Source organism: Staurois parvus, unplaced genomic scaffold (assembly GCF_062004578.1).
Source record: "Staurois parvus isolate SC_StPar_1 unplaced genomic scaffold, SC_StPar_1.0 ptg001796l, whole genome shotgun sequence".
Taxonomy (NCBI): Eukaryota; Metazoa; Chordata; class Amphibia; order Anura; family Ranidae; genus Staurois; species Staurois parvus.
Window position 1 is genome coordinate 66,133 of NW_028319592.1, and position 13,852 is coordinate 79,984.

The 13,852-nt window shown below is 51.5% G+C and overlaps 1 protein-coding gene across 5 annotated transcripts in view; it reads right to left on the minus strand.

Annotated features, from left to right (window-relative positions):
* Positions 1–7,212, minus strand: part of ANKRD35 (ankyrin repeat domain 35) — a 67,305-nt gene extending 60,093 nt beyond the window's left edge. For all 5 annotated transcript variants that reach the window (XR_016308784.1, XR_016308785.1, XR_016308786.1 and 2 more), the window contains exon 1: positions 7,063–7,212. Coding sequence is in view for 1 of the 5 variants with exons in the window: in XM_089663887.1 (XP_089520013.1) it covers positions 7,063–7,122 (60 nt within the window). In the remaining 4 variants the exon portion in view is untranslated. The remainder of the gene's footprint in view (positions 1–7,062) is intronic.
* Between the last annotated feature and the right edge of the window lie 6,640 nt (positions 7,213–13,852).

Sequence of the window (13,852 nt, forward strand, 5' to 3'; positions counted from 1 at the left end):
TATAAACACATTTTATTTTATATAACACACACATATATATATACTTTTTTTTTATAATGAGGATTAAAAAAAAAAAAAAGATATATATATATAACACATTTTATATATATACACGTCTTGTATAACTTTTTTTTTTCTTCCATAAAAAGAAAAAAAAAAGCTGAAAGTAGACTTTTTTTTTTTTTTTTTTTATAATCCATTTTAAAACTTTTTTTTTTTCTTTGTGTTGGCTTTTACTTTTAACTAGGGCTTGTCCTCATTATAAACATAGTGTGTATGTATATGTATAATGTATATATATATATATATATATATATATATATATATATATATATATATATATATATATATATATATATTCTTTTTTTATAATGAGGATTTAATTTAAAAAAAATATAAACACATTTTATTTTATATAACACACACATATATATATACTTTTTTTTTTATAATGAGGATTAAAACTAAAAAAAAAAGATATATATATATATATATATATAACACATTTTATATATATACACGTCTTGTATAACTTTTTTTTTTCTCCCATAAAAAGAAAAAAAAAAGCTGAAAGTAAACTTTTTTTTTTTTTTTTATAATCCATTTTAAAACTTTTTTTTTTCTTTGTGTCGGCTTTTACTTTTAACTAGGGCTTGTCTGCTGTTCTATAAAAAAAAATGTATTTCGATAAAAAAAAATGGTTCCGAAGTTGGCTTCTAATATGTTCCTATGAGGAGTCTGTCACCTTTTTGGCAGTACACCGGTGTTTCCAGTAGAGGGAGCCCTGACATACATGACACAAATACAACAAAACACAAATATGTAAAAAAAACAACAAATACAAATTTAAAAAAAACTACTTTTTTTTAAATCTAGTATTGCGCAGGTTCCCTGTAGCGCCCCCTTCAGGTGACTGAGGGAATGATGGGAGTAGTGTGGCGGGATGACGTCTTATATTTGGGTTTATAGGCCATCATCCGTCTGTAAACACTTCCTATAAAATCAATAAATGGAGTGACTCCGCCCTGTGCGGTGCAGACACGTTCCCTGCGTAGGTGACTGTCATGGCGAAAGAATCTGGCCCCGCCCAAATGGCAATTATCCATCGTCCTGACTTATGTATTCACCGCACGTTGTAACCGGTTTATTGACGCCGCAGTTACGATTGTTTGCGCAACGCGGTGCAGGGGGCCAATATATTCATCCCCAATACTGACACTTCTATTATTTTAAAGCTTGACAGGGATGGTGGGAACCCCTCATAATGGGCACGGGGGGGGGGGGGTAAAGAACCGGGAACTCAGCACAGGGATGGTGAGAACCCCTCATAATGGGCACAGCGGGTGTACAGATCCGGGAACTCAGCACAGGGATGGTGGGAACCCCTCATAATGGGCACAGCGGGTGTACAGACCCGTGAACTCAGCACAGGGATGGTGGGAACCCCTCATAATGGGCACAGCGGGTGTACAGACCCGTGAACTCAGCACAGGGATGGTGGGAACCCCTCATAATGGGCACAGCGGGTGTACAGACCCGGGAACTCAGCACAGGGATGGTGGGAACCCCTGATAACGGGCACAGCGGGGGTACAGACCCGGGAACTCGGCACAGGGATGGTGGGAACCCCTTTATAATGGGCACAGCGGGGTGCAGACCCGGGAACTCGGCACAGGGATGGTGGGAACCCCTCATAATGGGCCCAGCAGGTGTTCAGAGACTGTCAGGTGGTTTGCCCTCTGGCATCCTCCAGACAATGGAAATACCAGTTTTGGGTGGAGCGGCTTTAATATCTTCTCTAATAAAACAATGCATGCTGGGATGGAATGTCACCCCCCCCCCCCCCATGGGTCTAGCAGGGGGCGGGGGCATTAGATGATCAGGTGGGGGAGGAGTCAGGTGTTGGCAGCCATTACAATACGGCAGGTGAATGTCCCCATTGTGTCGGGTAATACGATCGTTGTGTCACTGGATGGGAACTTCGATGACAAAGGATCCCAGCTAGTCTGTGCCAGCCTGGGAAAAAGATAAAAAGCACCCCAACCCCCACCATGGGTCACCTGCTGCCTCGAATTCCTTTCCTACGGGGCCACAGGGACCCAACATGAGGGGTGTACACGGGATCGCATCGTATGGTGGGCGGGTCTATAAGTCATTACATAAGCCGTGCAAGTCTCTGACCGTGACCTGGAATCGGCCTCCGTACAGCAGAGCTCAGACTTGGGGAGGGAGAAGCAGCACAAGGAGCCAATGGAGTCTGATGCTGACAGGAGAAGAGAGCAGAGTGACGGAGAGATGAGTTCAGCACTGGGCAGTACCTTCTTTCCTGGGCTCAGGAGGAAGTGGGTTGAACAATGCTGGACGTGAGGCTGAGGACATCTAGTGTCAGAAAAAAAAATTGCTGCGGGGAGAATCGCCGCCCCCCCACCCCCCAAAAAAAACACTTTGGTCCCCACATGCGCCTTTCGTCCAGAGATTTCGCTGCAGTACCTTTTTTCAGCCACTAGATGTCCTCAATCTGATAGCCAGCATCATTCATCAGATCCAGGATGAGCTCCCAACCTGGACTGGACAGTGAAAAGAGAAGCAGCACGGCGATGAGCCAATCATGCTGTCGCTCTGCTCTCTCCTCCTATCAGCACGCCTTTTGTCAGCAGATGACCTGATTGGCTCCTTGCGCTGCTTCCTACTCTCACACGCTGAGCTCTGCTGCACAGGGGGGTGATCCCGGGTCACGGTCAGGTGAGGACACGGTGCGTGTTGAGTCGCCTCTCTTATTTCTGTTCAGCTTTAATTCAATAAATAGGAATGGGGGGGGGAGGGGGATGAATTCCCACCCCCGGGGCTGTGACCTGCCATGGCACGCACCGAACACGGAACAGGATCACGCCTTCCCAGGAATCCGGAAAATCTTCCTGAGTCATGAGTGCCTCTGGCCGACTGGTTTTATCTCGGCAGCTGTTCCGCAAAGTCTCTGACTGCAATGTGTTCTATGCAGATAACGGCCACTAGAGGGAGACTCTACAGATCAGCCCCTTCTGCATCATCTTACCTTGCTGCAAAGTTACAATGTACAGTCTGATCACTGGGGGAGGAGACTGAGGAAATGTCTCCTCCTCCTTTTACAAAGTTACAATGTACAGTCTGATCCCTGGGGGAGGGGAGACTGAGGAAACGCCTCCTCCTCCTTCTACAAAGTTACAATGTACAGTTTGATCGCTGGGGGAGGGGAGACTGAGGAAATGACTCCTCCTCCTTCTACAAAGTTACAATGTACAGTCTGATCACTGGGGGAGGAGACTGAGGAAATGCTTCCTCCCCCTTCTACAAAGTTACAATGTACAGTCTGATCGCTGGGGGAGGGGAGACTGAGGAAACGACTCCTCCCCCTTCTACAAAGTTACAATGTACAGTCTGATCACTGGGGGAGGGGAGACTGAGGAAACGCCTCCTCCTCCTTCTACAAAGTTACAATGTACAGTCTGATCGCTGGGGGAGGGGAGACTTCCTGAAAATGCCACAGCCCTCTGCCTCAGTGCTCCTCTCCAGCCCTCAACAAGGGACTGTCCCTTTAAAACGTGAGCAGTTGGGCGGGGTGGGAGAACACTGCTCTGCAGGTGGATTTGTTTGTTCTATGGGCGGGTTCTTCTTCCTCCCACACTGAGCCTCACTGATCTCACTCCACCCCTCCCAGACACAGCCCCTCCCACTGAACTCCCTGCAGTCTCTAATGACCTCAAACACCCACAGAGTGCCTGGAAGCCAGAGATCATGTGACCTGAGCCGCCTAGGCCTCAGGTCACATGGGAGGGGAGTAGGAAGGACAAGTCATCTTCTGGAGAAATGCTGGCCACACCCACATCAAATTTGCAGTTTTTTTTCCTCATTCATTTAGATATTTTTTTTTTTTTGCAATTTTGTTTCATTGTAACCAAATCAGAATTAGCAGCCAATAAGTGACGGCTATACATAAAGAATGGTCACTCATTCTCCGTAATGGGAATTCCCTGCAGGGAGGGAATGTGCACCGAGGAGTCACCAGGACAGGAAGTGACAGGAAATCTCCCCCTAGGGAGCATCGCATCATCTGACCCTTTTTTTTTTTTTTTTAGTCTGTGTAATTTTTTGGAAGAGCTCCACCTTTTATCATTAAAAGAAACATCCCTGATGATGTCATCAGTCTGCTGCAGGCCGGAGGAAGCATTTGCAAAGTCTCCCCTCCCCCAGTGATCAGACTGTACATTGTAACTTTGCAGAAGGAGGAGGAGGCGTTTCCTCAGTCTCCTCCCCCAGCGATCAGACTGTACATTGTAACTTTGCAGAAGGAGGAGGAGGCATTTCCTTAGTCTCCCCTCCCCCAGCGATCAGACTGTACATTGTAACTTTGCAGAAGGAGGAGGAGTCATTTCCTCAGTCTCCCCTCCCCCAGTGATCAGACTGTACATTGTAACTTTGTAGAAGGAGGAGGAAGCATGTGCAGAGCTGTGGGAAGGGACCATCGGGTTCCACCCACTACAGAAAACTATAAGAGGGGGTGGAGACTAGCAGTCACCCCTCCCAAGAAGAGAGAGCAGAGATGTGGGAGGGATCTAGCCGGCTCCTCCCACTGCAGAAAGCTACAGGAGGGGGTGGAGACGAGCGGTCACCCCTACCAAGAAAGAGCGGAGCTGTGGGAGAGATCTAGCCAGCTCCACCTATTGCAGAAACCTACAGGAGGGGGGTGGACATGAGAGAGGTCACCCCTCCCAAGAAGAGAGAGCAGAGCTGTGGGAGGGATTTAGCTGGCTCCACCCACTACAGAAAATTACAGGAGGGGGCGGAGACGAGAGCGGTCACCACGCCCAAGAAGAGAGAGTGGAGCTGTGGGAGGGATTTAGCTGGCTCCACCCACTACAGAAAATTACAGGAGGGGGCGGAGACGAGAGTGGTCACCCCTCCCAAGAAGAGAGTGCGGAGCTGTGGGAGGGATCTGTCCTGCTCCACCCACTGTAGGCTGCCTACAGAACAAGAGGAGGTGGAGCCAAGACCGGTCACCCTGCTGAGAGCGAGCAGCAGTGAGCCATCTTTATTTCAGGAAGTCGGCTCCATCTAGTGGCCGTAATGCAGTATTGTTCTGAAACCCTCCAATGAAAGGGAAATACTGCATTGTGGCCAGTAGGTGGTGCTAGAACAGGCGTATGGCGATCATAAATAACTCTGCATAGAGGTAAGCGAGCCCTTTTGCGACTTGTTTGGCGTCGAGTGATTGCATTTGGTTTGGCTTTATTGGCCCTGGTTGATGTCAGAGGGCCCCTCCCCCCCACCCGGCATGTGCCCAGCCCACCGGGCCATATGAAAAAAAAGGAGAGGCCCTGGTATGTTATGTGCACTCAGGAGCAAGAAGACCGTGCCTGAGGTCAGACCAGTGATGGCATCCCACCCATCCCTGTGCCTTCTGAAATGATTCCCGTCTGTTCCTGTTCACTCCTGTCAGCAGACAAGATACACGATAATCGTCCAGATACAAGTTTGTTACGTTGTAAGATCAGACCGAGCCGACGCGTTTCGGGGGGCAGAAACCTCCCCTTCATCCGGGTTTAAAGTGGAGAAACAATGTATATATGAACTGCATGGAGGATACAATATATGATACCTGTGGTCTGGTCGGGGCGCAGGGTGTGGCAGCGGCCGGCGGGGGGCGCAGGGTGTGGCAGCGGCCGGCGGGGGGCGCAGGGTTTGGCAGCGGCCGGCGGGGGCACATCTCCCATCTCTAGGCCCTGATGAGTTCCGGCCCCCGAAACACGTTGTATGTTCGATCTCAGAACAGATCGGTATCTGGCTGTACGTTGTTGGCTCGCCCATCGATCTCAGATCCTTACAGTTCTATTACAATTCGTGGAAATCTTTTGGTGTGTAGAAGCCGCCGGCCCAGAATCCTAAACCGCGTTCAGACATTCGCCGCGACACCACCAGAGAGAACTACCAATAGGACTTCTCATCCGTCCCTTTTTCCTGGTCAGTGCCAGCCTACATTTCTATCATTTTTAGTTGCCCGTCTGGTCAGTGCCCGTCTCTGTGCCATCCTCTCCCAGTGCCCGTCTCTGTGCCATCCTCTCCCAGTGCCCACAGTCTCCTTGGCCTCCTCTGCCCATGAAGTGCCAGCTGAGCCAACATCACAATGCCACCCCCACCCTCCACAATTCCAACCTCCACAATGCCACCTTCCACCCCACACCCTCCACAATGCCACCCTCCACCCCCAAACCTCCACAATGCCACCCCCACCCTCCACAATGCCACCTTCCACCCCCCACCTCCACAATGCCACTCCCAACCCTCCACAATTCCAACCTCCACAATGCCACCCCCCACCCTCCACAATGCCACCCCCCACCCTCCACAATGCCACCCTCCACACCCAAACCTCCACAATGCCACCTTCCACCCCCACCCTCCACAATGCCACCTTCCACCCCCACCCTCCACAATGCCACCCTCCACAATTCCAACCTCCACAATGCCACCCCCCCACCCTCCACAATGCAAACCTCCACAATGCCACCCTCCACAATGCCACCCTCCACCCCCAAACCTCCACAATGCCACCCTCCACCCTCCACAATGCCACCTTCCACCCCCACCCTCCACAATGCCACCCCAACCCTCCACAGTTCAACCCTTCCACCCCCCACAATGCCAACCTCCACAATGCCACCCTCCACAATGCCACCCTCCACCCCCAAACCTCCACAATGCCACCCTCCACCCTCCACAATGCCACCTTCCACCCCCACCCTCCACAATGCCACCCCAACCCTCCACAGTTCAACCCTTCCACCCCCCACAATGCCAACCTTCACAATGCCACCCCCCACCCTCTACAATGCCAACCTTCACAATGCCAACCTCCACAATTCCACCCCCCACCCTCCACAATGCCAACCTTCACAATGCCCCCCTTCCACCCCCCCTATACAATGCCACCTTCCACCCCCCACCCTCCACAATTACTTTTTTTGTGATGTTGTGCCAAGCCAAGTCCAGCAAACCTACCCGCCTCCCCCACCCCACCGCCTCTCTCACCGATGACGGCTTGTACGTCTGCTTGACGAATAAGTTCTGCCACTTCTTCACCGCGGCCATGCCACCTTCCGCCCCCCTGGCATGGAGGAAGCGCTCGCCGACTTCTCGCTCCACCTGCAGCCTGGCTCAGTCACCTCGCTCACTCATAATGAAAGCGAAGAGAAGGAAAAAAAAAAAAAAAGTTTTCTAGGAGTGGGTTAACCCCTTCCTGGTGTGCGTGCCGTGAATGCGGACACCTGCTGTCACACTGTTGTCTTGTCCTTGCCATGCGTGCTCAGATTACAATGACACGCGAGGGAGGGGGACATGTACACGAGGGTGGGCCCCAAACATGGGCAAATGAAAGCCTCTACACCGACCCCGGGACATGGGCCTTCAGCGCCGGGTGTAGAGGCTTTCATTTGCCCATGTAGAGGCTTTCATGGTCCTTCAGCCCCGGGTCATGGTCTATCAGCCCCGGGACATGGACCTTCAGCCCCGGGTCATGGTCTATCAGCCCCGGGACATGGACCTTCAGCCCCGGGTCATGGTCTATCAGCCCCCTGGACATGGGCCTTCAGCCCCGGGACATGGGCCTTCAGCCCCGGGACATGGACCTTCAGCCCCGGGTCATGGACCTTCAGCCCGGGGACATGGACCTTCAGCCCCGGGTCATGGTCTATCAGCCCCCTGGACATGGGCCTTCAGCCCCGGGACATGGACCTTCAGCCCCGGGTCATGGTCTATCAGCCCGGGGACATGGACCTTCAGCCCCGGGTCATGGTCTTTCAGCCCCGGGTCATCTTCTTTCAGCCCCGGGACATGGGCCTTCAGCCCCGGGTCATGGTCTATCAGCCCTGGGACATGGGCCTTCAGCCCCGGGACATGGACCTTCAGCCCCGGGTCATGGTCTATCAGCCCCGGGTCATGGTCTATCAGCCCCGGTCATGGTCTTTCAGCCCCGGGTCATCTTCTTTCAGCCCCGGGACATGGGCCTTCAGCCCCGGGTCATCTTCTTTCAGCCCCCTGGACATGGGCCTTCAGCCCCGGGTCATCTTCTTTCAGCCCCGGGACATGGGCCTTCAGACCCGGGACATGGGCCATCAGCCCCGGGACATGGGCCTTCATCCTACCGGCTGGTCCCACAACTTGGATGGTTCTTATGGTTTGTTGCATACATACATCATTTTCAAAAAGTTATTTTTAGCAGAAAACTTGACCATTGTTGACTGGCCTTCAGCCTCAGGTCATGGTCTTTCACCCCCGATGCATGGGCCTTCAGCCCCGGGTCATGGTCCTTCAGCCCCCTGGACATGGGCCTTCAGCCCCGGGTCATGGTCTTTCAGCCCCGGGTCATGGTCTTTCAGCCCCGGGACATGGTCCTTCAGCCCCGGGTCATGGTCCTTCAGCCCCGGGTCATGGTCCTTCAGCCCCGGGTCATGGTCCTTCAGCCCCGGGTCATGGTCCTTCAGCCCCGGGTCATGGTCCTTCAGCCCTGGGACATGGTCCTTCAGCCCCGGGACATGGTCCTTCAGCACCCAAAATGATAAGGTTAAAGTGCCCAATCCCATTCCCCAAATGAAACTGCTTCAAGCTGCATAGGTTTCACCCTCCCCTCCGGCCCAAGGTGGCTGACTTTTCCGCCTACCCCTCTGCCCAGCAGGCATGCAAATGTCCCTTTGAAAATGACATATGAGACCCTCAATTGATTCTCCCTCCCCAATAGGTCCAAGCAGTGCGTGTTAGGCTAAAGGTCCACTCTTGGAGAGAGTGGGAGAGGGTTAGATCCTCTGTCAGGGTTTTATTACACATGGTGTCCCCACCGGGTAGAATTCCCCTCACTTCCTGCCCTGTCTAGGGGTGTCCCCTGAGAGAAGTGAGCACAAATCTTTGCAGAGGGGACATGGGGTGCAAAAATACCCTAACAGGTTCTGACCCACCCCCGCTCATGCCAGATTTTAAAAAAACAACAAAAAACCTGGGTGGAGTTAAACTGTACGGTCTGATGGGTGTCACCTGAGACAGGAAGTGAGCTCATATATTTGCAATGGGTTCATAGGACTCAATAAAAGTTCTTGACCCTTACCATCTCCTATGGTGGGTTCTAGGTGGGCTCAATAAAAGTTCCTGACCCTTCCCCTGTCTGTATGGTGTACGCAATAAATGTTCCCGACCCTTCCCCTCTCTTTATGATGGGTTCTAGGTGGGCCCATACAAAGTTCCCATTATTCCCCTCTCTCTAAGGTGGGTTCTGGGTGGGCCCATAAAAAGTTCATGACCCTCCCCTCTCTCTATGGTGGGTTCTAGGTAGGCCCATAAAAAGTTCCCGACCCTTCCCCTCTCTCTATGTTGGGTTCTAGTTGGGCTCAATAAAAGTTCCCGACCCTTCCCCTCTCTCTATGGTGGGTTCTAGGTAGGCCCATAAAAAGTTCCCGACCCTTCCCCTCTCTCTATGTTGGGTTCTAGTTGGGCTCAATAAAAGTTCCCGACCCTTCCCCTCTCTCTATGGTGGGTTCTAGGTGGGCCAATAAAAAGTTCCTGATCTTTTCCCCCTCTATGGTGGGTTCTAGGTGGGCCCATAAAACGTTCCTGACCATTCCACAACCATCTTCTGCTGCGATCTTCACCTTCAATCCAGAGTGTTTACTTGCAATTCTTTTTTTTTTTCTGCCACTAGTTGTCCTCAGTCTGATGTCCAGCATTATTCAACGCACTTCCTCTGAGCCCAGGTTGTCCTGGGCACGCCCCCTGCCTGTGGTTGGCAGCACAATGATGAGCTCGCCTCTCTGGCCCTCTGCTCTCTCCTCCTATCGGCATGCTTCTTGTCAGCACATGAACTGATTAACGCCTTGCGCTGCTTCTCCCTCCCCCAGTCTGAGCTCTGCTGTACAGGGCCAGCAGGCGGGTAATGTGATGTATCCATTTGTGTCCTTTACATCTGTCCCCCCCCCTCCCCCGACAATGCGGTCAGCGGTTCCTTTCTTTTACAAATCTGTCCATTGACCTGTATCTGTAGACAGGAGGGGGGGGGGGGGGGGCTGGTTCAGATGTAAATGGTCCTCAGCGGGGTTCCTCTTAAATGATGCTACACAACTATATATAGAAGTATGACTCGGGGGAGGGGTGGAGGGGGGGGTGGTAATTACAGGCTGCGCTCTGAAGGAACTCTTAACCCTTCACCTCCTCCATATCATTCTGCCTGTGATACCACAGGGGGCTGATCATTCTCTGCTGTGCCCATTATGAGGGGTTCCCACCATCCCTGTGCCGAGTTCCCGGGTCTGTGCCCATTATGAGGGGTTCCCACCATCCCTGTGCTGAGTTCCCGGGTCTGTAAGCCCGCTGTGCCCATTATGAGGGGTTCCCACCATCCCTGTGCTCAGTTCCCGGGTCTGTACCCCCGCTGTGCCCATTATGAGGGGTTCCCACCATCCCTGTGCAAAGTCATTTCCTGGCTGGAGGACGTCCAGTATCATCTAGCTTTCTCCTCCCTGGCCCCCCCCCCCCCTCAATCATTCATTGTATTTCAATCATGGAGGCTCAGCACCACCTATGGTTGTGGCCTATATGTGGAATGCCCGCTCCAGACTGATTCCCACCCATTAAGGAGTACTGAAGCAGGGCGCTGTGATGTTTTCAGAAAGCTGTGAACAGTCCATCCGTCCGGCCCCTCCCACCAGCCATGATCTGCCTGCATTGCCTAGTGAAGCACAGAGACCCAGTGATGGCATCATAACATAAGATGTGTAATTTGAAACAGTTTTTTTGGTTGTTTAAAGTTTTTGATATGTGAAGGGGGGGAGGGAAAAAAATCAGATTATAACTTCAGCTTTCATGACTTTCTGAACATATGGAAGAGCGTAGAGAAGCGGGGCGATCCCGCGTGTTCCGTGCCCGGCAGCCAATCATCGGAATGAATTCATAGCGTCATTGGGCGTCCTCTCGGTACAATGTGTATTGTCTCTGACTACCTTCAGGACTGGAACATTTGTGACACCATCAATCATCAGGCAGATGTTGGATTATTGGTCATCAATGGGACGGTTCTCCATGTGCAGTCCGCCCTCTACTGGCCGCACCCGGCATCTACAGCACAAGGAGTAGACCTTTGTTGGGGGGTTTATTGGACGGATCTAAAGCTGTCCATAGACATAAGATGACCGTCTACCAATCCGATGATGTCATGCCCATGTGACATGGCAAATTCCTGGCTCCTCCCCCTTTTTATTATATTACAGGATCAGTTATGTGGCCAAAGCCTTCCTGTTCAGGACAAGGGAAGTCCCACTGAAAAGTCATCCTTCATCTCCAGTCAGTGACTCTGCCTAGGCCGAGATGATGTCACCAGTCTGCTGCAGGTAGGAGGAAGCATTTCCTCAGTCTCCCCTGCCCCAGTGATCAGACTGTACAGTGTAACTTTGTGGAAGGAGGAGGAGACATTTCCTCAGTCCCCTCCCCCAGTGATCAGACTGTACATTGTAACTTTGTAGAAGGAGGAGGAGGCATTTCCTCAGTCTCCTCCCCCAGTGATCAGACTGTACATTGTAACTTTGTAGAAGGAGGAGGAGACGTTTCCTCAGTCTCCTCCCCCAGTGATCAGACCGTACATTGTAACTTTGTCAAAGGAGGAGGAGGCATTTCCTCAGTCTCCCCTCCCCCAGTGATCAGACTGTACATTGTAACTTTGTAGAAGGAGGAGGAGACGTTTCCTCAGTCTCCTCCCCCAGTGATCAGACCGTACATTGTAACTTTGTCGAAGGAGGAGGAGGCATTTCCTCAGTCTCCTCCCCCAGTGATCAGACTTTACTTTGTAAACTTTGTCGAAGGAGGAGGCGGCATTTCCTCAGTCCCCTCCCCCAGTGATCAGGCTGTACATTGTAACTTTGTAGAAGGAGGAGGAGGCGTTTCCTCAGTCTCCCCTCCCCCAATGATCAGACTGTACATTGTAACCTCGTAGAAGGAGGGAGGAGCATTTCCTCAGTTTCCCCCCAGTGATCAAACTGTACATTGTAACTTTGAAGCAAGTTCACAAGATGAGGCTGCAGCAGGGGCTGATCTGTGTCGGACATTTGTGAACACAGACACCGGGATTTACATTTTTTGTGTCATCTCTGAGCTGGTATCTTGACCAGGTGACCCTGGATGATGCCTGAAAATAGATGGCGGCATCCTTCTGGAGAGGAAAGCAGGTCCACCAAGGCTTTCCATATCCCCCCAATGGACTAGACTGGCACTTTTTTTGACCACAGAAAGTGTTTCCTCGGAGATTGTCCAATCAGCTGTAGACATGGTTTGCACCATTGTATGGTTGGCAAAAACGATTTACGATACAGACTGATTGGACGGTTCGGGTAGGTCCTCGTTTGGTAGATCCATAGATGATTGTACAGACATTGGATGGTCACATTGTAGGAAGATGCTGCCAAGTTCCTTCTCTGAGATGCTTCATGGCGCCGGGCCCCGGGTCCCCGGCTGACATTGAGAATCACTGACCCCCCCCCCCCCCTTGTCCAGAGCTAAAATCTCCCCGGAGTAGCCGGGAATTTCCCTCCAGTGTTTTTGCACTTGTTTCTGTAACTCACTCCGGAATATCTGAGATGTGGGTCAGTGGGGGGCCGAGTCCATTCCAAGACCCCCTTAAATAATTCACATTCCGGAGTCGCTGCAGTTCTGGTTAAACTGACACACCTGACCTCATCCGTCATCCATGCAAGGTCAGAGGGCGACGGGTGGCCTTGGAAGGGGGCACAAGGTCCTGGAGTGCCGGTGGCTTGTGGTAGGTCAGTGACCTTGTGTGTCATCCACGCAAGGTCACAGGGTGACAGATGACTTGAGTAGTGGTACAGGGTCCAGGAGTGATGGGTTCCTTGTAGTAGGTTGGTGACCTCATCTGTCCATGCAAGGTCAGGTTGGACTTTGGTAGGGGTACAGGAGGGATGGGTTCCTTGTAGTAGTTTGTGGCCTCATCTGTCATCCATTGAAGGTCAGTTTTGGACTTTGGTAGGGGTACAGGGTCCTGGAGTGATGGCTTTCCTTGTAGTAGTTGTGGCCTCATCTGTCATCCATTGAAGGTCAGTTTGGACTTTGGTAGGGGTATAGGGTCCTGGAGTGATGGGTTCCTTGTAGTAGGTTGGTGGCTTTCATTGTCATCCTTGCAAGAGCAGGTTGGACCTTAGTAGATGTACTGCATCCTGGAGGGATGGGTTCCTTGTAGTAGTTTGTGGCCTCATCTGTCATCCATGGAATGTCAGTTTGGACTTTGGTAGGGGTATAGGATCCTGGAGAGATGGGTTCCTTGCAGTGGGTTGGTGACCTCATCTGTCCATGCAAGGTCAAGTTGGACTTTGGTAGGTGTGCAGGAGGGATGGGTTCCTTGTAGGCTGGTGACCTCATTTGTTCATGCAAGGTTAGGTTGGACTTTGGTAGGGGTACAGGGTCCTGGAGTTATGGGTTCCTTGTAGTAGTTTGTGGCCTCATCTGTCATCCATGGAAGGTCAGGTTGGACTTTGGTAGGGGTTCATGGTCTTGGAGTGATGGGTTCCTTGTAGTAGGTTGGTGACTTTCATTGTCATCCATGCAAGAGCATATTGGACTTTAGTAGATGTACTGCATCCTGGAGTGATGGGTTCCTTGCAGTAGGTTGGTGATCTCATCTGTCCATGCAAGGTCAGGTTGGATTTTGGTGGGGGTACAGGGTCCTGGAGTGATGGATTCCTTATAATAGGTTGTGACCTCATCTGTCATTCATGCAAGGTCAGGTTGGACTTCAGTAGGTGTACAGGGTCCTGGAGTGATGGGTTCCTTTAGTAGT